A 27621-nucleotide genomic window follows, 5' to 3' on the forward strand; every position below is an offset into this window, starting at 1 on the left:
TGTTATTTACTACTTCAAAACGGAACATTCTTCAACTAGATCGAAAGCTAGCTAACCATCTCAACTATCTTTGTAAGTGTTGACTCGAAGGCGTGAAATGATCCTTTTATATTTATCAAATTTACATGCTAAATAACAATATTAATCATTTGCGCCCCATACGCTTTTCGGACTAATTGATCGTGTTTCCTACAATCGTTCAGAAACAATCGCAATACATTTGGGTGAAAATTACTCTCCGTTAGACGAAAAAAAAGTTAGAGAAAAAAATGACAGTGGTTGTTGTTTCATTATATTATATATATATCACCGTTCTCCTGCAATTCAAGCTCCTTAATATTATTATCATTATACGCTTGTCTTTTTATAAAAGAGGTTATAGCTACATGATTTAACATATGCGTTTCAATTTGATAGTTTTCACAACAAGGAAACTCAATTCAGTTTGTTGCAAAGAACGCGAATGAAACCAATCCGACAACATGCATTTTAAACTGTTTTGTATGTCTTCAACACAGATAAATTAAACGAAATAAGGAGCAACGACCACTGGATGTGAAAAGAGAATTTAAGCGGTCTGACTATTTTAACAGAACTAACTAAACAATTGTTCGGATGCGCGTTCCAGATGCCAATTATGTCGCGAAAGCGCGGCACGAGCTTCGTAATCGGCTACACCCATATCCCGCAATCGTTGTACCTTCTGGTCGAAATCCACATTCCGACATGGACCACCCGCGTACACATTGGTCCAGTGCTTGGCGGTCAGGATAAACATCTCGTGGTTATCTTTATACTGTGTCGCCACGACTGCATCCTGAGGATCATCCGGTTCGGCTGCAGCTAACAGTGCCTGCAGTGAAAGCAACACAGTACGGAGAGTCATAGCAGCGGCCCAGTTGTCCTTCAGAATGTCCAAGCAGATAGCGCCCGTCACGGAGGATATATTTGGATGCCAAATTTTTGTGATAAATTTAACCTGTTAAATAGACGTATACTATTGATAATTGAAACACAAACGCAGACTACTTTAGCGATGTTAGCTGTTACCTTCGGCGGATTGAAAGGATACGTTTCTGGTACTTTGATTTCCAATAGAAATTTTCCTCCCTCATATGGCGTATCCGGCGGACCAGCGATTTCACCCCGCAGCTCTGTGAAATTGTCGTTGACTATATCCAATTTAATCGAGCACTGATTTATCTGCGAAAGACAATGTATATTTTGGTCAGAGGAAATTTTCCAGGGAGCTTCAAAGTATCTTTTCAAAAACAAGTACAATCAGAAATGCTTACGCGTAAAAACTTATTTACATAATCTAGAAGTCGCTGATAATCTATTGAACCAAACAAAATTGAAATATTGAGATCAACTTCGTTGCCTTTGTTGCTAACATAGTGATCTCGATGTTAGTCGTTATTCCGTATTTCACTGTCTGGTAGACATACAAAGTATATGTATTGTGTTTCACAGCGCGAAATCGTTTTAGTTCTATCTTGAAACATCTTACGGCTTCAAAACGGAAATACTAGTGTAGCTACTAAAATGACCACAACGAGCGACGAATCGGACATCGAATTCGAAGAAGGTACGTTTGCGAGTGATGGCATATTTTTTTAATTTCATGATTTAAACAATGATAAGCAACATAAATCGCTCTTTGGCATCCTTATGGTTTACAGGAAAGGTAATGCTCGGTTTAAGACGTGGTCGAAAATCGAATTGGAATCCTTCAAGGGCTATGAAATAACATACAATATATTTTCTTTGTGTAATCTGCATGATTTGTCAATATAAATAGAATCAAAAGTTCAAAGCAGATATTTGCGAACTCATCTGCTCAAAACGATTTTTCTGCTTTCAATTCTGAATACTAATGATTTATGTATTGTTCATCATACTTTTTTTTGTGAATAATTTTTTATAAATTATTCTACTGCATTGCCTAGTTGCGCAGAACATACATATATTGCATTATGCAATCGTTGAAACAAGATTTTTCTACTAGAACCAGTACAACTTCCTTCCGCTATTCAATTAACAAGTACTCACTTCTTCACTTTTTATAACTTCCTTAAATTCTCGCTTGATTCGAGATACTGCCATATTCGCCATTTTATCTTGCTACTGTTCCAAATGTTGCTCTTCTTCAGGATGAAATTCAGCTCTTGTTTTGCTAGCGCAGCTCGATTAATGTAATGTCTTTGTTTGAAATATTACGGGCCCGATAGATGTTGACCGAGATCTTACAACGCAATTCAAGTAGTCGTTTAAAGAGTGGAACTAGATCAATTTTGACTTATTTGTGTTCTGCCAAACAGGGGCTCTGTTTTTTGACTTTTCGTGCTCCCGATACTCTATTTTCGCAAAAGTCTACACCTTTCAAATCTTCTTCCTCGGGGAACTGTTCTTATTTGCGCTAATTTCACCCACACAACTCGCCGGATGCCACCCATGTGTTTGTGAGCAGAGCAGTTTGACAAGTAAAATAGCACAGTAGAGTCCGGTCTTTCCACGAAATAGGGTTGCAAGATTACACAAAATATATTGTGCGTTCATTCTCCAACTTGACACGATGATTCGAAATAGTCGCACTTGAAATGGTCGTAAGGGGCCGTCCACATACCACGTGGACAGAAAAAGCATGATTTTAGATACCCCCCTTCCCCTCCGTGGACAAGCGTGGATATCCCTTATACCCCTTCCCCTGTTGTCCACGTGTACATTCCTCCGGTTTTGAGGAAAAAATTAAGAAATTAAATTTTTTTCGCTTAAATTTTATTTCAAGTTTGTTTCTATTTTCTATTCCATGTTTTTATTGATAAAAATTATAGCCTTACCAATAGTAACGATTTGTCTTGAAATATTCTATTTTTTATTTTTTATTTTATATTATTTTCTTCCGAATTCTATTTACGTTATCTCCATATCCATTTTAAAATATCGATTGTGAGCTTATTCTTGCCTATTTTATATTAAAGCTGGCTGGCTGTTTGAGTTTTTAAATAATCAGACAATGCAATCAAGCACTTTGTTTGAAAACAGAATTGACTTTCAACATCAATGACTTTCGCTTTAACAGGTTCGGTAGTGCCTGCTGGCTATAATGAACCTAGTAAAAACAAAACATCTGCGGTATCACCGTGATCATGATTCCGTGGACGTTGACGTTTCGTTAATTGTTAAATCATGCTAAATATTGTTCTGAAAAATTCGTGCCGATTCTAAGGGAAAAAACCAAAAGCATATTTTTGTAGACATACATCTTTTCGATCATAAATGCACCGTTTTTTCCTGAATATTTCAACATCCTTCATGCAACTTGAGAATTCCATCCATTCCATGCTATGCCGTAAGTTTAAGTTCTTACAAAAATCTCAACAGTTAATAATCTGAAAATGCAATCTGGTGTGTAAGGCGGGTGGAGTTTTAGAAGTGCCCTAGAAGCGTTCTGGATCGTTGATTTTCATACGTTCAGCTGCTGGCAGTACTTGTTGGAATTCTTCGAAACTAGTTGCTTGGTAGAAGCTCATGACACAGATTTCTTCCAGTCCTACCAGACCCAGCCATAACTTTCTTCAAGCGAAAACCTTCTTCGGGGTTCCATTCACTTGCTAAGATTTTTTTTAACTCAACATTCTTGTGAATGATTTGCCCTTTACAATTCGCTACAAATATGTATTTTCGTCGCGTTTACGAAACGAATCGCAGATTGAGATAAGTTCCTTCAAGTGTTTTTCGGTAAAATAAACCCTTATTCCGGAATCCGGTCGGATTTGAAATAAGCACAATGGTGCGTTCTTTAAGAGGGTATTCTAGTCTAGAAATTTGGAAAAAACAGTAAGTGGGTTATATCTATGGTATAACCGCAATGGTGACGTAGGACTATTGTTGATTTAGTGATCATTTGTTTGAAGTTGAATCTGAATCCATTCTGAATTAATGAATGAATGAATATTTGGGGGACATCGAAAACGAGAGCGTTACGTTGGAGGTACAAGGTTTTATGCATCCAATATATGATATGAAAATATCCTACTGATGGGGAAGACTAATCTTCAGAAGCTTTCCTGCTAATTGCACTTGATTGAAAAATCACAGAACCAACCAAATATATCGCAGTGTTATATGGTTAGAAAACATTAAAATAAACTCTTTCGCTTGCATGTTATTTTCAATGCCAAGGGGAACTGGCAGATTATTTTGCAGCAATGATCACTCTTTTCCGGATTTTTCTCGATAACCAGCAAACGTAAAGAGTTGCGCGCGTGTATGTGTGTGTGTGGCGGTTGCTCCGATGTCTCAAGCGGAACCAATTTTCGTTGCTGGTATTCTCTCGGTCGTCTTCTCTTCTCTTTCTGATGGATCGGCTTTTCTGCGCTCCGTCACAGTCCTCAACAAACTGAATGCGTTTCAGGTTAGGTCAGGCCAGGTAATGAATCCCTTGATGGTGGGGGATCCAGCTCGTCCAGCTCGTTCAGTAACGATGTTGCCTTATCGATGTCCTCACGAAAAATGAATGCGTTTCACCACCAGAATATCGCTTAAGTATGCTTTTTGTGCGTGATTGAATCGGGAGAAGGTGTGGTTTGCCATCGTACAATTTGGACGGCAAACTAGAGGGGAATGAACTCTCTGAGTCTGAAACTTTCGGCGACTGAGCAATAATCGATTGAAAATTATATAATTTTCGCGATGCGAAACATTCTCCGTTGCGCGCATACAATATTGGATACGCAAGTTTTCTACTGATGGGGAAGAATAATTTTCAGAAGCTTTCCTGTTAATTGCGATTGATTGAAAAATAACAAAACCAAATGTATTTGGTTGCAGTGTCATATGGTTAGTAAACATTAGAATAAACTCTTTCGCATCAATATATTTTTCAATTCCCAGGGGAACTGGCAGATTATTTTTCAGCAACGATTGAATCTTTCCGGGATTTTCTCGATGCTGAATGGCATTTAAACGAAAAGTTCCGCGCGCGTGTGTGTGTGGTCAACTTAAAGATGTAGAACCCTAGGTTGATCACTTGATATGTAGTACTTTATTATAATGTAAACCAAATTAAGAAATAAAAAGAATTTAAGTGAAAAGTGTGTGTGGCGGCTGCTCCGATCTCTTCCCAGGGAACCGTTTGTGGCATCACTCTCCTCCTGATGGATTCCCTTCTTGCCTAAGGTGCACAAACAGGCTCTTGGTGACATCGTTCATCCGCGCTTTCATGATAAACGAATTATAACTAAGTGCATTTCCGAGCGGCGCTCGCTTATATACCGATTGGTGATTTCAATAGCCCGTTTTGAAAGCAATTGAAACTATTGAAACAATGTTTTGGATCAAAAAGTAACAAGTATATAACGCATAGACATTTTATCTTTGGAATGAATTGTTTATCATACCATTTCGTTCAGTTGTTTAGAAGCTATTAACGCTCAAAATCTCGGTCTCCGGCGTAACGCTTTCGTTTTTGAAACTTTGATTTTACACCCCGGTATAGAAATGAAAGACGTCTGATGATTTTCCTGTTCTTCCGACCGGCAACAACTCTCGTCGTTTACAGTTGTTCCTGACTACCTGATCCACTGAGCGAAGTCGAAATAGTTACTTGACCGCCTGTAGTATTGTCTGCTTGTTCTAATTATTGCTCTCCGTTCTTGTTCAACAGTTCTATATATTATACAATTTCAAACGTTAAGTAGAGATTTTCACCAGAGCTGTTTGTAAACAATACCGATAGCAATTCCAATATGGCTGAAAGTGCATTTCATGTGATTGTTTCACTTGGTATGTATATACAGTAATTTACATTTAATGCGACATTTAGCTAATTGGACAGACCTGTAATGCAACATGTTTAATTGAACATCTTTACCTCTAATTGGACATTTTTGTAAACATCGAGTTCGGGGCCCAAATTATGGCCCCACATTGAAAGTCCCTACCAGAAGTCGACACTGTACCACTCTCATAGAGAATGTCCAATTAAGTGCGATTCACATACAACATCCACGTTACGTCAATTATTCTCCCATACAATTCTTATGGAAATATTCACACCGGCAGCGAAACGACCCGCCAACGACTGTTCATCGAATGCGACCGGCAGAATTTGTAGAAAAGAATAATTGACGGAGACGGATGGTTCGTTGAGTTTTTGTATGGGCTTTGTATCACGGCTTTTGTTTTGATTTTGGTTGCATTTTTTATGCCAACATATCTCTTCGTCTGAGTTTCGGAGTCAAAACTATCCGCGACTAGCTAAGAAAAACAGTTTATATGTTATTATTGCTGGATAGTGGTCGAAAATACGCATTTCAAGCATTTAAATAATATAATTCAATGATTTTAATTGAACTTTTCAAAATTTAGAACTGTTGTAGGTGGCGACACTATGAATAACATTAAATAAATCATATGTGGGCTCTCAATTGTCCGTTGAAAATTTTCTGAGTGGCTAGCACTCCAGTTTCGTGTTTTTGCTATAATATATGTGATGTAATCGCAACGGAATATTTAAAGATGTGAATTTCAACATCACTTATACGCCATTTTGATAACAACTTGATATTCATTCTCAAACCGTGTAATACTTATGACAGACATACAATTGTACTAGCGTTGTACTTCGAAAATTGTATGTCTGTCACCATGTACAGCGCTAGAACCATGCAACCAACTCGGTACAATCGCTGTATCTGTACCGACCTGTTTCACCGTTATACATGGCTACAGTTGTACTGTGCGTAGCGCCATAGACGGTTAGTGGTGGGTAGCATGAACAATCCGAATAAAAACACTTGGTAAACATTTTTTTCATTGACTTTCTCTTGAGTTAATAACTCAGATTGGAAACTTGTTTGCTGTGTTTGATAGTTTAGACGCTAAATGAAAACCATTTTCATTGAAATATGTGGTGAAAATTGGAAAAAAATCGGATTGTCTGTTTGACATACGGCACAATGTACAACCAAAGTATATAGGTACGATGGTACCTATACAACGCTGTACACGACAACGCTAGTACAGCTATGTTTGTCCATGATATAATGCAAAGGTTGGTAGAATGTATTTGTATATTTTCTGTACATATGTATGTATGTATATTTTCTGTACATATTACTAACCGTGTGTTACATGAGTGTCAGTTGCAATACACATCACTACCAACGATTGGTATATTTTACTACACGGTGCTCGTAAATTTGACGATTGTCATTCTGGCAACCGCGAAAAGAATGATGTGACACCATTTCTAATTTCACCATGCGGATAGCAACACCATGAAGGTAAATGATTTTGAATCATTTTTAAACATGTATTAATGGAAGATTTATTACAGGAAACCTACGTACATATTATAACATACAGCAGTTTGGACGGCTGATGGGGATCATATATAAGCATCGATCAAAATGTCACTGTCGGTAGCTGAAATCAACTTTAGTGTTGCTGATGTTGGAGGATTCTTCGGAAATCCTGACTCAGAACTTTTCTACCAGTGGTGTTAATAACTTTCGGACTAAATTATGTAAAAAAAAAATATTTCGGAGTGAAGCTCCTTTTTTATTCACTATTTGAATGATCACATAGAACTGTTCTTGACAATGATTATCCCTGCCTTTTCTACTGAATGAAATGGTTTACAATATTTAATCTTATTCTAATTCAGCATATTTGGTGGGAACGATCTGGGTGGCATGATGTTTATGTTTATAGTCTGGATGATTGTTGATGTGGTGTGTTTATGTTTATTTATCGATCGCTCGCTTGGCTTGATCTATATTATGATGATTCGCATTTTGCTTATCGCGAGTGGCTGACTGGTGTTGCACTAACTTATCAAATAGCTACCTTTCAACGTTCCTCCGGTCCCAAAGTTAATGTTTATTCCCCAACAAATTGAAACGGTGAGTCCAACTACTGGTATGATTCAGACGATAATATCGAACATTTTTTCACAGGAGAATCAACGGAACTGCATATTTATGTCATTCATAGCCAACCATAGCGAAATGAGCAAAGCCTGCGAATCGACAACATTCAACATCAGCAACCGGACGGCATTATTTAATTTTAACTAAGCTAGGGAACATAACTTTTTATCAAGGCCTCTGTAATTGGAACAGAAATAAATATGTTTAAGTATCATTTGACTCGTCAAGCTTCAATCTTCAACCACAAGTGTGTTAAAAAGCCACCCCGAAGTTGTAACTTATGTTCAACCAACGTTGAACCGACATCTTATACCGGGTTATACTAGCTGCTTTGGCATTTGTTTACCATTGTTATCGCATAATATGTACGAATAATTCGTATTGCAAAAATTGACTAATCATTGGTAATATTTACCAAAAAATTCGTCATATAATGTTTCCTGGTGCACCCGTGGCCGAGTGGTTAGCATCTCACATTACCATGCCGGGTGCTCGGATTCGATTCCCGTTCTGACCGGGGGATTTTATCGCCAAAGAAATTTCTTTCGGCTTGCACTGTAGTCACGCGTATTCTAGAGCTTGCCCCTCGGAATACATTCAAGACGTGTTATTAATCTTAAGAAATCTCAACTAAGTATTAATAAATGACGCTAGTTAAAGCATACGTTGAGACGGCAAAAGTTCCACAGGGAACGTTAACGCCATTCAAGAAGAACCAATGTTTTCCAATTGTGTAGTATCCTATGTAATCACTGCTTTATGGCGGGTTTACATCAGGGAGATCTATAGCTATAGATGGATTTATTCACCCGAAAATAGATGTAAACGGGTGAGAATATATATGATACACTTCTTCGAGGTATATATGTATAGAATTTATAGAATAAATTTAGGCATATGTAAACGCTAGCGAATTTCTCACTGGTGAGAAATCACTAAACTTGGATGCAGTGAATATGAATATATTCATTATAAAAGTTCGCGCTAGTGTAAACGGTTGATGCGATTTCTATAAATTTGATCATATTTCCTCACACGAATATATCACTACCCAGCAAACATTAAATCGTATAATTTTGCACGTGCCAAGTCTTACAAGAAATCCGAATAAATCATAATCGCATATAATATCAATCAAAGTATGTGTCGTGTATGTTTGAAATCGCATAAAATGCAAAAACTCGATTTTATATACCATTATCAAATTAAGTCGCAATTCGGTATAACAAACATCAGTTTTATGATGTACATTGTCGTAAAATATATTTAATCCGCATCATATGTGTATATTACGCTGATGCAGTTTGTGTGTCGTATAAGCGTATAATTTAAATCGATTCAGTACTGTAGCAAATCGTGTTGCATGCTGAAGAAAATCATGAAACAGTAAATCATATTAGATCCTAATAAAGAACATATTACATCATATTGAAATGTCAATGAAATTTTGATGCACTCGAAAGTTTCAACCGCTGTTGAATTAAATTTCAGATAGCCGCGCGAGATAGCTGGTGGATGATAATCCAGACGACCGGAGTTCGAACACACATCGGAGCAGTTTTCACCAAACATTAATCTGTGCCATTTTAAACATTCATATTCCACGCCCAACACAAGTCAATCAAATAATTATAATTTCTACAAACACAAATACTCATATATAAAAATGGCGATTCGTGAGGCTATAATAAACATTACACGAAAATATTTTGCACCATTTGTTTTTTTTCTATGTCTGTAATAATGTAATAATTGCTGGGTAGTCTAAACCCACCCTTGTGACGGCCCAGCAAACATTAAATCGCATAACAAGCGTATATACAACATCATATGCCTTAAAATTTGGTTGGCATATAATGCGCCTAACTGGCATATGCATGCAAAAGTGGAGGCCATATACATACATGGCAAATGCTTACCGAATTTGTTTGGATGAATATGCAACTTTGACCGGCTATAATAGCGACTTTTGCCATACTCATATACGATTTATTAGACATGTAATCGCAGACATAGAAAAAAACAAATGGTGCAAAATATTTTCGTGTAATGTTTATTATAGCCTCACGAATCGCCATTTTTATATATGAGTATTTATGTTTGTAGAAATTATAATTATTTGATTGACTTGTGTTGGGCGTGGAATATGAATGTTTAAAATGGCACAGATTAATGTTTGGTGAAAACTGCTCCGATGTGTGTTCGAACTCCGGTCGTCTGGATTATCATCCACCAGCTATCTCGCGCGGCTATCTGAAATTTAATTCAACAGCGGTTGAAACTTTCGAGTGCATCAAAATTTCATTGACATTTCAATATGATGTAATATGTTCTTTATTAGGATCTAATATGATTTACTGTTTCATGATTTTCTTCAGCATGCAACACGATTTGCTACAGTACTGAATCGATTTAAATTATACGCTTATACGACACACAAACTGCATCAGCGTAATATACACATATGATGCGGATTAAATATATTTTACGACAATGTACATCATAAAACTGATGTTTGTTATACCGAATTGCGACTTAATTTGATAATGGTATATAAAATCGAGTTTTTGCATTTTATGCGATTTCAAACATACACGACACATACTTTGATTGATATTATATGCGATTATGATTTATTCGGATTTCTTGTAAGACTTGGCACGTGCAAAATTATACGATTTAATGTTTGCTGGGGGGTTTACATTAGGGAGATATATAGGTATAGATGGATTTATTCACGTGAAAATAGGTGTAAACGGGTGAGAATAAATATGATACACTTATTCGAGGTATATATAACATGAATAAATTCAGCATATGTAAACGCTTATGAATTTCTCACTGGTGAGAAATCACTAGAGTTGGATGCAGTTCTACTTCAGGTGAATAAATTCACCGAAAATATGAACATATTCATTATAGAAGTTCACGCTAGTGTAAACGGTTGATGTGATTTCTATAAATCTCATCATATTTCTTCACATGAATATATCACTAGTCTAAACCCACCCTTAGGTTAAGGTTACATTGGCTCGGAGTACGCACGAAAACTTGATTGTGCGATAACTGACGAAAAGAAACAAACAATTTTGTTCGATAGAAGCTGACGAATTCGAACGAAGCTAGTGGGAAGCAATGTAACCACACCAATACAATTCTATGTAGTTGTTTACTTCTCACGATTGTATGCGTTTCGTGCAGCCTTATTTTCGTAAGAAGCTGCAGGCAGTATCACCGTGGCCTTAGGCTCAGGTTACTTTGGATAGGAGTACTCACGAAAATTTGATTGTACGAATAGAAACAAACAATTTTGTTCGATAGAAGCTGACGAATTCGAACGAAGCAAGGGGGAAGCAATGTAACCACACCAATGCAAATCAATGTGGTTGTTTACTTTCACTATTGCATACAATTCGTACGACCACTGTTTTGCATCCAGTGTCACCGCCCCTTAGCTTGCGTTTTATTGGATGTTATAAAACGCAAGCGGGAATATCGCACGTTTTGGAAGCGAATAATTGTGAAATAGCCTATATTGTGGTCGTGAAACTAGATGATAAATTGATAGTTTTTCATATGACAGAACATTGTTTTTAAAATATTCAATTTTTTTATATGACAATATAATTGTAGCGTATTAACATTCATTATCATTTATAGTAATTCGATCATTTAGTATGCACCGATTGGAATAGTGGTGTAATGGACGAAGGGAATATTCCAACATAAGTGTCAGCAGTTCGCTATCAAAACAGTTCCCAGCACCGCATGGTTTTCACTCTTGCGGCTGTCATTGGGCTCACAATACAAACAAGTTTACGCCTTGTCGCATACAATCGAATCCGTATTCAGTGCGATTACAGTGTGTGGACATTGTTTTTCCTGCGCCTGTGTGATACCCACACTCGCAGTTCAAACTCATGATACCAGAAGCATAAATTTGACCTGCGATGAGCTGTTATTTAATTTGAACCGTAGATTGTGTGATGCCAGTCAGATCGTCAAACCCGATTCGCGCCAGAAGTCTGATCCGAAACAACTTGGAGAAGTCTAACAGCATCCAGCAGCAGCAGCTCCTGCAGTCCAGAATGCCCAACATCAAGGTTTTCTCCGGTTCATCCCATCCGGATCTGGCGTCGCGCATTGTGGACCGCCTCGGAATCGATCTCGGGAAAGTTGTGACGAAAAAATTCAGCAATTTGGAGACATGGTGAGTGGCGTGTTTTCTGTTATCTATCAGTGCAACATTATGCTTAGAAGTACAGTGGCAGTGAGCATTTGTTATCGATTAAACACGTTATATGGTTGTTTGGTATTTTTTTACCGACCGGATCAATTGCGTGCTGCCTCATCTTGTCGATATTTTGGATTGGGAGTTTTCGGCAGAAAAAATAGGGCAAACTAAAATGGCAGGGAGACTTTAAAAATAAATTTCACTTAACCTTGAAGTATGACAACTAGTCAGCCATCCGATCTAATTAGCCACGATAGTGTATGCATTGAGATTGTGGGGGAAGAGGCAAGCGGTGGCTCCATTGGTGAACTTTGGTAAAATAATTGCGGCTTGTTAACGACTCGAAGAAGTGACAAATCGATACAATGAAAAGTGATCAGTGGATAACTTTACGGAGCCTGCGACAACTGATTTCGTATAATTGGAATGTATTTGAATTAATTTACAACAGATAATTGGGAACCTATCTCAACCCTAATTTTTTTTTCTAAATGTTCATGTACCGGAACATCGCATTGAGATGAGAGAAGCGAAGCTGTGGAATTATTTCACTTCTTCATTCCATATCCAAATTTCGTTTTCCTTCAAACAGCAGTTGATTGGTCTACAGGGTCTAGTATTCCCGTTACGATAGAACTTTTGATTCGCCTTTGCTCTAATTCGTGTAAAGGAGAATAAAACCTGTTGGCTGCAGCAGACATATCGGTTTTGTATTTTTTACGTTCCTTGTACGCTTCGTACTGTATACGAATTCTTTTTCACAAAGCTTGTATCCTGAAACATCCCTTATGTTTCCCATTGAGGTGGAATAAAGTAATCTAAGCACTAAACCATTTCGTTGCTATGCACGATCGTGTGGTAAACTCAAACGATGTAAAGACAGGAAATGCGACTTGTTTTGTCTAGTACGGTATGCATTAATGTGGAATGTTTTGTTGCGTCGACGAACATCTACAAATCGCAAAAAAATAGGTTACTCAGAGCAACTGATGGTAGTCGGATTTTCAATATCCACACAATCAACTTACTACTAGCAATTCTAATAATTATACAATAAAACGAAATAGTTTCAATCATGTAATAACAAATTTGAACATTTTTGAATATTTTCGGAAACGATCCCGTATAGCTGCCCTGCTGATGAACTATGTTATAAACATGATTGGATGGACAATATGATTTTAATCAATTTATTATCGGATACAGTGCTGGCGGAAATATTAAGTGCATTGCTGTAAATCATTTTTCACTATCTTCACTATTTCTTTCACTATTAGTTATGTATGCTGTCATTTTTTTTTGCATTTTGTGGAAACGCCATGCGAAAAGACATTGGGTCTGATCACGAACAACACTTTCACATAATTTTTTTTGGCTTTATTCCCGTCTCCACTTCACGGTGAAAACGAAATGAAGTGTATCCGATATGACAACGGTACGGTGTCGACATCTGAATACGAAATTAGTTTTCCACTAAAACTTGTCATTATAATAAAAATTATCTTCAGATACAATTTTCGTAAGAGATTTTTTTACCACATGAAGAAAACAAAGTTTTCCATCCACATTGAACACAAATTTGATACGGAGGATACAATTTTGGACTCGATTATATACAGTTTGAATTTTTTTTCTCATGTTTCAAATATGACTTATTTCATTAAAATATGTAACCTTTCAACGTTGAGGTGAAATTAAAGTTGTACTGTGGGGTAAAAATCGTGATTTTGGATGATTTTGCTTGAATTATCTCCAAAAATTGTTTATATCGATATTGCAGAGGAATTAAGGAAGATAAAAGTTGGGTGTCAAAAACAAATTGTAGAGCCTCTCAAATAAAGAATAAAAAACAAGTTCATAAGTTTTTCACTGGAAACGTACTATTTAGGATCTACTGTGTAAGGTCATACAGTTCTTTCAATAAAATAAATGATGTATTTGATGATAAATTCTATTTTTTTTCTTTTTAACCTTATATAAACAAATTTTTTTTTCGCTGTACTAGAAATATGTTTTTGACTTTCGCATAACCGGAGGTGCAATAAAGTAAATTTAAAAGGCAGCGGCAAATAGTGTTTTTGGGAATTAACGGGCAGTGGTAACTATATTGTCACCATTTTTTCAACTGTTTCAATGGTTAATTTTTTATCATTGGTAAATATGTTTTATTCCTCATGTAAGGATTATGTTCTTTGAAATTGAAATCGATTCGTTGCCTTGTTCCCACGGCTTTATAAAGGGGTAATACAGTGTAATTGATAATATTCAATTAATTTAATTAAGCGTATGTTTTAGAATAACAGGTTGCGATAATTTGGTATTTTAAATCCAGCTATTCGGGCTCATCCACTAATTCATTTACTTGGTGCGTTAGTTTGCTGATTTAAACGCTGGGTCAAAGATGAGGAGGAACACTCTGTTGCTTGTTAATACACTCTGTCCAACTTCTATAAGACCACCCTGATTTTATTTCGTTGCAACACAAACAGTTTGAATTTCAACAAGATACATTCACACATTGTTGAATGCTTAGAATAAAGTATATTTAACGTCAATTTCGTTCAAAAGAGTTGTTTGTTTATACATTGTGCTTAAATATGATAATTTCAACTGTCCAGTTTCTATTAGACCACTTCAAAATTCACAAGTATTATCAAAATTCAAAACGATCGGCTGATTTACATGTCAATAATTGGCAACCTTGCCATTTCGACTAATAACCTGAAAAAATCGTGTAGGAATACTATTTATTACATTCTTCTGAACGAATTTCTCGATACTTTTCCATGTTTCCAAAATTACTACCTTGAGCTCAATCGGGAATCGAGGAATCCAAGATAGAATCAGCTCCTGTAGAGTTGTCATGAATGGTCGGTGGTCTGCACAACCTTCGACCCGTGTCGTTTGTATCTGTAAAGAGTATGTGTATGTATTGCCGGGACTAAGTAAAAGTTTATCAATGGGATAGGAGGGATATAATACAGGGATACGACGAAGGAAACATCATTAAACGTTGACATCGGCGTTTCTGAGGAACAGGTATAGATGAAGCAGAAGATCAGGATCACGGCTACCTAAGATCCCGGACATTCGATTGTCTGTCTTGTGCCCTCAATGCTCTGGAAAGCTGAGAGCGGGCAGCATGGAACCGGATACACGACCAGACAACATGCTCGATGTCTTGTAATCCTTGAATGATGTGGAAGCTATCTTGAGCTTTCCGATTTCGCAGAATCTCGCCCAAACCATGCACGAGTCTGCACCAAAATTCCTGGCTTAAAATACTGTTCTTTCTTCCGTAAATCATGCTAGTACTCGTTGAAACCATCAGGACCACCCAAATAGAACTTTTTTCGTTAGTGAAGATAACCTATATATTGAAGAACTTTTCGTTATGGTATATAGCAAAATGTATTATTTTGGGAACATTTTTCGTCACAACATACCATATCTGTAAGTTCATGTGAGCTTCGGCAAAACTCAGACGTCTTCCGATGTGAGATGGTGTGAGATGAGGAGCTTTAACCCTCAAGCCCTCTTTATGTGAGGGTTTTTTACCAAAACGAATTGTCACCCGAGTAACATTTGAATTGAAATATTGCTTTATTTGCACAAGCGATTTTGAAGAATTCGAAGCTGTTCTAGCTATTTCCCGCTTATCCCGGTCAGAGAACTTTGATTTACGTGGAGCTCTCTCCTTCTTACCGTATCCTTGAGGATTCGCCAAATAATTAAGCGTTACTTGATGGGATCGTCTAATCCGACGAGTAATTTCTCTGATACCAATATTTTCTTGGTGAAATGCAGCGAGTTGTCTTTTTTCTCTCTCCGTGAGCCCCTTTTTCTTTGGCATTTTCCAGATTTATTGTTAAAAACAACTAAAACAACGGAAAATGTAACTGGCCTTATAGAAACTTGACACTTGAAAAAAACAAAAAAATCGTTTACGCTCAGCGTTACGCGTATCTCCGTTACGTTACATGCAAAATTTGGTTTTATTTGCTTGATTAATTCTCGAGTAATGCAGAAATTTGTGTTTCATATGCATGACAGAACCAGCAGTGGTTTGACATACGCTACAGGTGAGCTGGATTTTTTTGTATCGTACACGAAAATTAGTCACGTATGAAATAGCGTGCAGTGTGTGTGCGCTATTTTGCTCGCTATTAACTAATACTAACGCTAGGACCTTTATAGCATACTTGATAAATGTCTATGTTCGTTGGTTTGAGTTCACGATGGGTAGATAATAAACCGTCCATTGATGGGGTAACTACAGAAATCAAGTTTTCGTTTCACATTTTATGGGCGTAAAATTAGATTGCGTACGCGGGTATAGAATTAGTGTCAAGGGGAAATGGAAGTTTGGATTGAAGTCAGTTGAATGAAGAGGCAGATTTGTATTAATTAGTCGCGTCAGTGAAAATAACCACTAACTGGACTAGTTCACCAGTCATCCTCGCTAGTCAACGCTAGTCGATTTTGAAATATATCATTTATATTTTAGTGCAAAAATCAACCGGGCAAATGTATGCCGTCCGACGCTCGCTAACGCTCGGTCGGACCTAACTAAAGGATCGTCTTCTATGTTTCAAACTAACCGGGCAATCGATGGAACACAGGTTTGCTTGCGAAAGGCTGCCGCTTCCTACGGCGGGTCGGCGGCTGACTCGAATTGCGTCGCCTCGGCGGCTTAGGGCCGCCTCTGTTCCTTATCCTCGATTGATGAGGACTACGTCCCCATTACGTTGCTCTCAGAATAAATTTCATTACGAAAAAAAACATAATGAAAATTGCTCCTGTGGCGTTCATACTTAAATACCGCAAATCATAAAATCGCATTTTCGTAACAATAAAAAATGACAAAACACTATAAACAACAAGACAGCAACAATACAAAAGATATCTGAGTGCCAGTGTGTACAATAAAATTGCTATCTATTGTATTTCGGCTCCGGTGACGCTAATACGAAAGTACCAAGTTTTCAATAGAAGAATTTACAAATAAAGTTTTCAATAAAAGAGTTCACAATTTGGTTATCCGCTTTTTCCGGCGTCGTCAATCATTTCATCGCCCTTTGCTGTTTCTTCGCCTGTTGCTCAGCGGTATTTTCCGCGTCGCTGTTGGAGTCACTTGCGGAAGATAGACGTTTTTTTTCTGGCGTCATTTTCATCGGTTTACACTTAGTGAGGAGAAAAGAAAAAGAAAGAAGACATGCATCTGTGGCCTTCACACCACTGTGGTGTCCGTCGGTGGCTTGGCACGGTGGTGCCCGTTGCTGGTGGTGGCCACTGCCCCTGTAATTTTCGCTGCTTTTCCTGGATCCTACTCACTGCGTGGTGGTCCCTTATCACTGTCTGGAGGTCCCCGCTGCCGTATTGCTGGTTGTCAGTGTTTACCGGAAGAACGTGCATTTTTTCTTTGGTAAGTGAATAACTTTCCACATAGGGACTAGCGAGGTTTGAACGCCCAAGGAGCATAGTGTGAATCTTTTCATAGACATTTTTTTTTTCTGGACATTTCCCAAATATGTTGGTGTATTTTGCGCCGTTTTCGTCCCCTGCTGATTTTTGTTGTGTTGTGATCAGGGCTCGGCTGACTATCTGGCTGACAATATCCGTATTCAGTTGGAAATTACTTTTGATTTCCTCATAGCAATCTATCTCTCTCCCATGTATCAAGCATGCATGCATCGATGTTTGAGTTCAACGTGGTTTGACATACGCTACAGGTGAGCTAGATTTTTTTATATCGTACACGAAAATTACTCACACGTATAAACACGTTTTGCACGCTATTTACTAATACTGACGCGAGGACCTTTATAGCATACCTGATAACTGTCTAAGTTCGTTGGTTTGAGTTCACGATGGGTAGACAAAAAACCGTCCATTAATGGGGTAACCACTTTTTTGCATCAGAAATCAAGTTTTCGTTCGTAAAAATAAGATTGCGTACGCGGGTAACAATTTCGTTCTTAGGGGGGTTGAAATGTAGATTGAGGTCAGTTGAATGAAGAGGGAGATTTGTATTCATTAGTCGCGTCAGTTAGAATAACCACTGACTGGACTAGTTCATCAGTCATCCTCGCTAGTCAACGCTAGTCAATTCATTTTCTAGTCAATTCACTTTCGCCGCAGTCGCCGACAGCCGAAGCAGTTCTAGTCGAAGCGAAGCTACTGAGAGTAGAGTCGGTCTTCATTTTTCACCTTCGAAGATTTCGGGCCCTGATTGTGACTCTTCAAACATATCCGAAAAGTGCAACACAGCTTTTAGTGCTGTGTTCTTTGGCCTCGCATCTTGCAATCTCCGAATTTTAACGTAGAATAACGTCTTTCGGGGATACAAATTGAAAAACGAAAATTCACATCACATTGTGAAAAATGTCCAATTTTAAACGCTTATCACTCAGTCATTTCATGATGGATTTATGAGATTTTCAAAACATAAAATTAGCATGCAACAGATAGCCTAACGTAATCCCACGTCAACTATGCGGTCGTGTCTTGTACACAACCTTCCTGTGACTTTTTTTCCCAAAGTCGGAAGCGGCGTTGTCTCGCACGCAAACCTGGGTTCCACTGATTGCTCGGTTAGTTTGAAACATAGGATACGATGTCCGACCGAGCCTTAGTTGTTTCTGTCGCAGTCGTTTTCTGCAGCGATTTATTTCGGGAACCGTCCTCGGCCTAATACATCTGTCTGGGCCAGGTTTTCCTAAAATTTCCTATATTTGTGGGGAATTACTAAGGAATTACAATCATCATGTGAAGGTAATCCCAGTCCCTTACCGCTCACATTTTCGGTCTGCTGCATCGGTTATTGGAACTATTAATAACCCAACAAAGGAAGCCTCAAATCAACAGTCCCGCTGTGAACAGCCCAACTGTGAACAGCCCAACTGTGAACATTCGAACAATAGCAACATTCTTACGCCGGAAAAAGCGACATGAGTTGTGCATCGATAGAATAGGAATTCTCTTACGTCTAAACGACTACTGTGTTATAGATAAAAACAAATGTTTATCGATAGATAGCGCGATACTCTTACGCCATAAAAAGGGAGCAGTGCTTTATACGACAAAAGTAATCTTAGGATAAAAAATGTACACGAATGAATTTGGCTCTGTTACAGCTGAATTGCTAAATGAGCCTAATAAAATAAAAATTGGAAAAAAAGGTGTACATCCTTTTTCTTACATCACAACTACCTCCAAACGATACATCCAATGGATGTCGTGACAGGTAATAGTTTACGCCTGATATTCCAAGATATTGCAGGATTTGTTGGTAAATGATCACGTGAAGCATGTTCTGTAGATGTTATGATGTTTTGGAAATAGCTCCTTGGACAACGATGGCTTCATTCGCTTCGTGAGGCATTCCTTAAGTTATGTGATAGTTTTCGAAAGTTCCAACAAAGTGCCAATAAAAAATCTGATAACCATGATTATTTTTTGATTTGAGAGATCCTTTTTGTCATTGTTCAACATTAGTTGCAAATACTTTGGCCTATACTGTCCTAAATTGAGTTATTTGTTGATACATGGTTTCAAATAATGCCGATCGACATGATTTTGATGTTTAATGTTCTTTGGTTTGGGAGGATAGTAAAAAGTAAACATTTGGATGGATCTGTGTGTGCCAGGAGGCTTGTCCAAGCAAAGCATAAATAGAATGAAAATTCTTTATCGCATAAACTGCTATTGGTACATGAATGTGTGTGAATTGATATCGCATTGCTAGTTTACTCTTCATGAATCTTTGATTCAGCATAAACCCATTCTCATGAGATGAATGACATTTTATGAATGAATACAAAACAAACGATTTGGTGATTAGAAAATCATATGAAAATTTTCTTTCGTTTTTCGAAGAATCAAACAAAAATCTGCTTCCGCTGCTTTTCTGACAACCATATTTGAGCTTTCAATACATTATAATAATCTATTAATTAAAATTTTTCTACCATTCCTCTAGCGTTGAAATCGGAGAATCCGTACGAGGCGAGGATGTGTATATCGTGCAGTCTGGTTCGGGCGAAATCAACGACAACCTAATGGAGCTGCTGATTATGATCAACGCGTGCAAGATCGCTTCCGCCTCCCGGGTGACGGCCGTCATACCGTGCTTCCCGTACGCTCGCCAGGATAAAAAGGACAAGGTAAACTCTCCGTTCGATCTGGTGATTTTGTGTTTTTCTATCCTCATGACACTTCAGTTGTCGCATAGTACAGAATTGTAAGGCTTGTTATGAGTTTAAAGGCTAAATTTTTGAAAATTTTTGTGAATTCAGCTGCTAGATTTTTGGATTTATGAATATGTGGAAAAATTATATTTTATCTCCATTTACTTCATCCTCGTAACGAATGCGTGATCGCAGAGTTTATTGAAAACATGTGCTTTGCGGTAAACAACAGACAAACAAGTTCTCCTTTTACGCCTATTATAATCAGCCCGCTATCGGAAAGAGGTTAGATCATGAGGTTATCACCACTTCAGAATTATGTCTGAGGTTTCTTGGACTTTGTTTGTGGAAGGACAATTGATGATTGAAGGCACAAATTTAGTGGCAAGTGACGTAGACGGTGGAGGACGCGATGGCGATAATACAAACACTAAACGATGATGAAAACATGTTGTTATGCCTCTTCTAGCTTTAATCAGTAATCAGACAAGCCTCTGAGGATTGGCATGTTTTCAGTGTTATTGACATCACTCACCACCTGCATCAATTTCATCAGACATTTGTTCAATTTTAGGCTAGCGCGCGTTGTAGTCATCCGATACTAGAACAGCATTTGAAACCTATTATAATAACTCGATTTCCTATCGCACATTCAGGCAGGCGATGATAAACTGGCCATGTTGATGAAGACGAATGAGTGGAAGTTTCGGGTATTGATCGTTTTTAATTTCTTTTCATTATATTTGTTCTGTTTGTTTCAAATCCATCGTCTCGTATTTTGCATCAAACGTTATTAGCTCCTGTTATTAGCCATGGTTCGGCCCCATTGCGGTTCCTGTAGTTTCCAAACATTGATAAATTTTACTAGAAAACTCGAAGTGAATTGAACAGTAGCGGGAATTAAGAAAATTTCCTCACTCGATTCAATTGGCTGTAATTTGGGATTTAAATAGGGGTTTTCCACTTTCTATTGGCTTAATGTGTGTTTGTCGGGGATATTTCTAGCTACTACTAACCTGATATTCATCCCCTGCGTCAAGTGAAGAATTGTTGGACGAGATGTTACTGAGCAATTCCACGCCAAATCAGCCGAAAACAGGAAATTTTGACGCGACCCTCTTCGATTTTGTTGGGGCAACGATGGGAAGATAGTGGAAGATGGGATTAAGAGGAATTTATAGAGGAAGAAAATAGCATAAATAGGAGACCCCACTAGTGTAAGTTGAATTATATTCAAATTCTTGTATTGGTGTATTTTGAAGAATTGAATTTTCAGTTTAAACCACGCAGAAATAAACAAAGTGTTGCTAAAAACTCACTGTCAAAAATCTAAAATTTCTTCGTCATTAAACTTCAAACAGCCATGCCAATCAGATATAGTGGTTCTCAGATTTTTGTGGAAAGTGGTAGTTTTGTTCTTTATTGCAAAACATTAGACCCGTATTTTTTATTTTTTCATTAGGGTGCCCATTTGCATTTTAGGGTGGTCGAAAATCCATTTTTTCCCAGAATAACATTTTTCAAAAATTCATAACTTTCAAATTACTGAACCGATTCAGATGATTGATATATCAAATTGAAGCCAATGAGCTAGTTTTTTTTCGAAGAATAACAAGACCACTGCGATAGAATTGGATTGTGTTTTCGCAAATTATTGATTGTATCTGTTTTTTATGGTTTCCATGGTCCCGGGACCAACAGCGCTATATTTTTTAAATATTTTTTTCTGGAGAGCTGAGGATTTTTACATAATATATCCAAAAATTAGAGATGTGTTTTTTTTCTTTTATAAATTATAATTTTTCAAAGTTAACCGATGATCAGAAAAATCATTATTTCCCCATTACTCAAAAACGAAAAAGAACACTTCTCTGGTTTTTGGATATGTAAAAAATCCTCAGCTTTCCAGAAAAAAGTATAGCGCCCTTGGTTCCGGGCCCATGAAAAGTATAAAGAACAAATGAGCAATTCCAAATGAAATCGTCCCTAGAAATGCAGATTTACATTAGTTTTTAATTCTTATGAAAGTTTGTATTCCGCTCGGGTTGGAGGAAATATGAGTTTTCCACGAAAATTGGGAATTTTTCACTCAAGTGTAACTTTTTAAAAGGGCGTATCGATTTGAGTAAGAGAAATCTTTGATAATTTATATCTCAAAAACTATGAGTCGTACCGAAATAGTGTCTTAGAAAGAGTTATAGAGTATTGATGGTTGAATGTGAAAAAATGTTCACTGAGAAAAAAAATTAGTACTCTTTTTTTTATTTACAAAATAAAAATTCAATTTGCAATATCCAAAATACATATTTTTAAATTTTTTTTAAATTATTTCATACAGAAAAAAGAAGTCATGCAGAAAATTTAAAAAATGGGCCCAAAAATTGAAATATTAAGGTACAATGAATCAACAAAAACAATATGTTTACCTCCGAATCGCTCACTTCCACTAGAGAAATGGCGAATGCACACACACAAAGTTGCTAAGCATGAAAATACTCAAGGTTACTCATGCTATGAAGTAAAATGTACGAATCGTTGGTAGGGATGTACATTGCATTTGACATTAGTTTTACAAAGATTTGGTAATATGTACAAAAATGTGTATATTTTACCAATGTTTCGGTTACTAAAGATTCAGTAGCTGCATCTACTAATGTTTTTCTCCAGTGTATAAGCAAATTCATAAAATTCATGAACATGACGGTATAACACGACAAACATATTAAAAGGGATTATCTACTATAAAAAAGACAATAAATTATAAATATTTTTTTAAATATTTCGAGAATGGCTACATTTAGAAGGAGATTGATGATAACCTTTTCTGTTTTAAATCACATCAGGATTCATAATTAGTGGCTAAAAATGATTGTTAACATACAAAAATTCGAATTTTCGAAAATTCCTAAAAATTCGATGTTCCACAAAGTTCGTCAAAACTAGTTTTACCATCTTGGACCCATTTTTTAAATATTCTGCATGACTTCTATTTTGTATGAAAAAATTTTAAAAAAAATTAAGAAATATGTATTTTGGATATTGCAAATTGAATTTTTATTTTGTAAATAAAAAAAAAGAACTTTTTTTTCTTAGTGTACATTTTTTTCATATTCAACCATCAATACTCTATAACTCTTCCTAAGACACTATTTCGGTACGACTCATAGTTTTTGAGATATAAATTATCAAAGATTTCTCTCACTAAAATAAAAAATCCCCCGGCCAGAACGGAAATCGAACCCGAACACCCGGCATGATAATGTGAGACGCTAACCACTCGGCCACGGGTGCACATGACACAGTGCAAGCTATACTGACTAATCATTATATGAACGACTATTTGGATAGTCTTCAATTCGCGTAAGAATTCATTGGAGTTTTTATCTAAGTGAAGATGATCCACTCAAAGGCTGGATTTGACCTGAGAGATTGGCAGTCGAATGTGGTAGGGGAATGATCATTGCTGGATAAACCCCAACAATATGAACGTGCGCTCGGTATGCTATGGCGAACTGAATGTAACATGCTTTTCGACTCCGGTCAATCCTGGAATTCAGCATCTGGCTTTAAAGAATCTCGTTTCCTATATCATGAGGTACAAGATTGGCCCAACTAAAATGTAGAACATCAAACTAAAGAGGAATTACGAGTGAGTCTGATGCACAGTGAGGTTTCTATAACTACAGGGCGGATTCGATTATATACAGTTTCGGATTTATGTTTGCTGTATATAATCGAGTCAAAAAAATTTTTTTTTTCAATCGTTTTCTATGCATATATTTTTCGTTTTTTGAATATAAAAGAAGAATTTAATTTTTGATTCATCCCCTTCAAGTCATGACATACCTTTCCCATGTAAGTGGAGGCGATCTGGCGTAGTGTTAACATCCATGCCTCTCACGCTGAAGGTCACGAGTTCAATTCTCACTCCCGACATTCTTCCAAAAATGGAAGTAAAAAGTGACGAACCAGCCAAATGAGTTGAAAATCACTATAATACAGATAAAAAAAAAATACCTTTCCCATATGAAAAATCCGAATTCATTCGGGAGGTGATAGAGAATCATATTTGATGAAAAAAATCGTTCTGTTCTTATGTTCGAATTTCAACAATAACAGAGTTATAGAGCTTTTTGTTTGTTTCGGACTCTGTTGCCTCAAACTGGCGCTACATTGAAAAGTACGCTACAGATGACGATTCTGTTGCTTCCATTAGAAAGATAAAAAAATTTAGTATAGGTTTTAGTTGTGAAACATCTAAATTAGTGGCTTTAAATAACATTTTGAAAGTGAAAAACTTCAATGTTAATAATGTATAATGAGTTATTGTTAATTTTGTCCATAAATTCATCTTGAACTTGATTGTCTCTATTAATTAAATTAAAGCTTTCTAACCGTTCTATAATATGTTCTTTGGCACCCAACTTCTATCTATATCATCTTCATTTCGCTGTAATGTCGATATAAACCATTCCTGGTGAAAATTCAAGCAAAATCTTCAAAAATCACGATTTTGACCCTATTGTACATATAAAAGCCACTTAAATTTCACCTTATCGTTGAAAGGTAATATTTTTTCGTGAAATAATTCATACTAGAAATAAAAAAAAAATATTTTCGAACTGTATATAATCGAGTCCAATTTTGTATATAATCGAATCACATATAATCGAGTCTGTATTTAATGGAGTCCGACCTGTATTACTATAGTTTACTTCGGGCGTTTTTCTTACTATGGACCCACATACTAAAAATGACCGGATTTTTGGTACGCTTCGTCTTAAAATGTCGAAAAGAAAATACAATGAGATCGTTCTGCGGGCGTATTTTCTTCCTCTATCAATTCTTCTCAATCCTATCTTTAACTATCTTTCTATCGTTGTTTCTGAGGTCTGTCGATGCACTGGGAACTGGTGTCAAGCTTCAAAAAAATCAGTGAGGGTCGGTTCAGTGGCTGGATGATTTGGCGTGGAATTGCTCATTGTCTCAACGATCACGATAAAATTCAAGGCTAAAGTAACAAATAGTTAATATTAACCGCTAGTGGAAACGGTTTTCACCATTCGAACGACACCGGAGACACCCGTCCCTAAGAAGACAATTCAAAATAGAAATTTTAAACTAATACTGATTCATCTTGTTCTTGAATTCTTTTGAATGAATTGTATGTTAACAGCAACAGTTTTCCAATAAGTGATACCGCAGAGATCGATGAAGTTATTCATCCAACCAAAGGAAATGATGCGCTTGAAATTTCCACACACGATTTTCACGCAGCAATTTTGATTTTTGCCTGTAATAATTTAAGCTACCCCTTGGTTACCACATTCTAATGTTAATTGTTCTTTACATCATGATAAACATCCCACATTCCCTCTGTAGGACAATGTTCCAGATCTTTACACTGTGAGTAACACGAAGGGTTCAGTAATAGTAATGCGCAGGCAGTGTGTCTTCCTACAGTGTGAAACTATCTTCTATTTTATTCCAGACTAAAAGAGCACTATAGCCAGCAATGGTGTCCCCGTGTTTTTTCGTTTCCTGCAGAGAGCGTAGTTAAGTTCCGGTTTTGTGTGGTTTCAAAGCAAAAAAAAAATGAGTGTGAAAATAGAAAACCGCTTTCATAGCCAGACAACTGAAGACACAACCAAGGAGCGAAATAACATTCTAATCGTACAAAAACAAAAACGCGAAACCATTCACTTCATCAGCATTGTTTTGTTAGATCATCACTGAAAAAATGCGCATACCAACAACAATGCATGTGGGTTATTTACGATTCATATTCGGATCAGAGGAATGGTGTCTAATTATTGACGTTTATAAAAGAACTAACAGGAATGGAATTTTAGGCTGGTTAATTAATCACAAAGGATGCACCAAATAACATGTAACATTCAAACTTCAACTTTTTTTCTTTCATATTTGCCTTTTTCAGAGCCGTGCTCCAATCTCGGCGAAGCTGGTGGCCAATATGTTGTCGGTGGCTGGTGCGGATCACATTATTACTATGGATTTGCATGCTTCACAGATACAGGTATAGTTTAAAAGGGTCACCCCATTCTGTGCTGTCGGATAATAACATATCGTTATTCAACCAGGGCTTTTTCGACATCCCGGTGGATAATTTATACGCCGAACCAGCTGTACTGAAGTGGATTCGTGAGAATATCGCTGAGTGGAGGAATTCGATTATTGTGTCGCCGGATGCTGGTGGTGCAAAGAGAGTGACCTCGATTGCGGATCGACTGAACGTGGAATTCGCTTTGATCCACAAAGAGCGGAAGAAGGCAAATGAGGTCGCCTCTATGGTGCTGGTAGGTGATGTGAAGGACAGAGTTGCCATTCTGGTCGATGATATGGCCGACACGTGTGGCACTATTGTCCATGCTGCCGACAAATTGGTGGAAGCGGGAGCCACGAAAGTGTATGCCATTTTAACCCACGGTATCTTCAGTGGACCAGCCATTTCTCGAATAAATAATGCTTGCTTCGAGGCTGTAGTGGTTACGAATACCATACCTCAAGATGGTCACATGAAGGACTGTCCCAAAATACAGGTAATTAGTTACCAACAGCACACATGCGAAACGTCGAGTGTTCAAATTCTAACCATATTTCCCTTGTAGTGCATCGATGTGTCCATGATGTTTGCCGAGGCTGTTCGTCGAACCCATAATGGCGAGAGCGTTTCCTATTTATTCTCCAATGTTCCCTATTAAGAAACGCGCGCTGCAACCGGGCAGCAAATGAAGATGTCATAGCGAAAAAAAAGTCGCAAATGCAACTAATAACCCCTTTTCGGAATACATTTCTTTTAATTTTGGTCCATTCTGTTGCGAATCACATTTGCATGAATCCATCAACAGAAAACTAACATAATTCTCAAAATTCAAAATAATTGGTTATGAACCAAAACGGTATATTACATAACTTGTTTCATAGGTGGTTATAGCCTGCCGATCTGTGTAAGCATTGAACATAACAGAGGATTTTATTCGCTGCGCACTACGTGTGCTATTGTGCAAACATGATGTTTTGAAGATATTTTTTCATTAATTTTCTTTGAAAAAATGATTTAGCGTTCAGCGACCGATAAAAAAAGAAATCTTTGTATATGTTCAAACAACATACTTATACATAAAAGGCAATTATGAAGTTAAATCAAATTTATTGTAAGGTACAACTACAAACAACTATAATTTTAACGCTACAAGATGTGAAAACAAATAAACAGAGGACGATAATAGTATTACTTTAG

The 27621-nt window shown here is 37.1% G+C and overlaps 2 protein-coding genes and 1 long non-coding RNA gene across 6 annotated transcripts; 2 read left to right on the plus strand and 1 right to left on the minus strand.

Moving 5' to 3' along the window:
- Positions 1–65: 65 nt before the first annotated feature.
- Positions 66–2451, minus strand: LOC129764905 (ubiquitin-conjugating enzyme E2-22 kDa). Its single transcript, XM_055764541.1, has 3 exons — positions 2053–2451; positions 1051–1203; positions 66–979 (listed from the first exon to the last, which is right to left on the minus strand). The coding sequence occupies exons 1-3, from the start codon at positions 2113–2115 to the stop codon at positions 596–598; spliced, it is 600 nt and encodes a 199-aa protein (XP_055620516.1). The 5' UTR covers positions 2116–2451; the 3' UTR covers positions 66–595.
- Positions 1419–27612, plus strand: LOC129764904 (ribose-phosphate pyrophosphokinase 1). Of its 4 annotated transcripts, none has more exons than XM_055764537.1 (7): positions 1419–1588; positions 11916–12147; positions 20153–20336; positions 25743–25766; positions 26299–26397; positions 26462–26920; positions 26990–27612. In XM_055764537.1, the coding sequence occupies exons 1-7, from the start codon at positions 1546–1548 to the stop codon at positions 27080–27082; spliced, it is 1134 nt and encodes a 377-aa protein (XP_055620512.1). In that variant the 5' UTR covers positions 1419–1545; the 3' UTR covers positions 27083–27612. The 4 variants fall into 4 exon arrangements, with proteins under 4 accessions (XP_055620512.1, XP_055620511.1, XP_055620514.1 ...); XM_055764536.1 differs by lacking the exon at positions 25743–25766 and adding an exon at positions 21017–21070 and having other exon boundaries at positions 1422–1588; XM_055764539.1 differs by lacking the exon at positions 25743–25766 and having other exon boundaries at positions 1424–1588.
- LOC129764906 (uncharacterized) lies at positions 1878–9305 on the plus strand. Its single transcript, XR_008741288.1, has 3 exons — positions 1878–7289; positions 7343–7910; positions 7965–9305. It is a non-coding gene; the product is annotated as an uncharacterized LOC129764906 (long non-coding RNA).
- Positions 27613–27621: the final 9 nt, after the last annotated feature.

This window comes from Toxorhynchites rutilus, chromosome 2, assembly GCF_029784135.1.
Source record: "Toxorhynchites rutilus septentrionalis strain SRP chromosome 2, ASM2978413v1, whole genome shotgun sequence".
Lineage (NCBI taxonomy): Eukaryota > Metazoa > Arthropoda > Insecta > Diptera > Culicidae > Toxorhynchites > Toxorhynchites rutilus.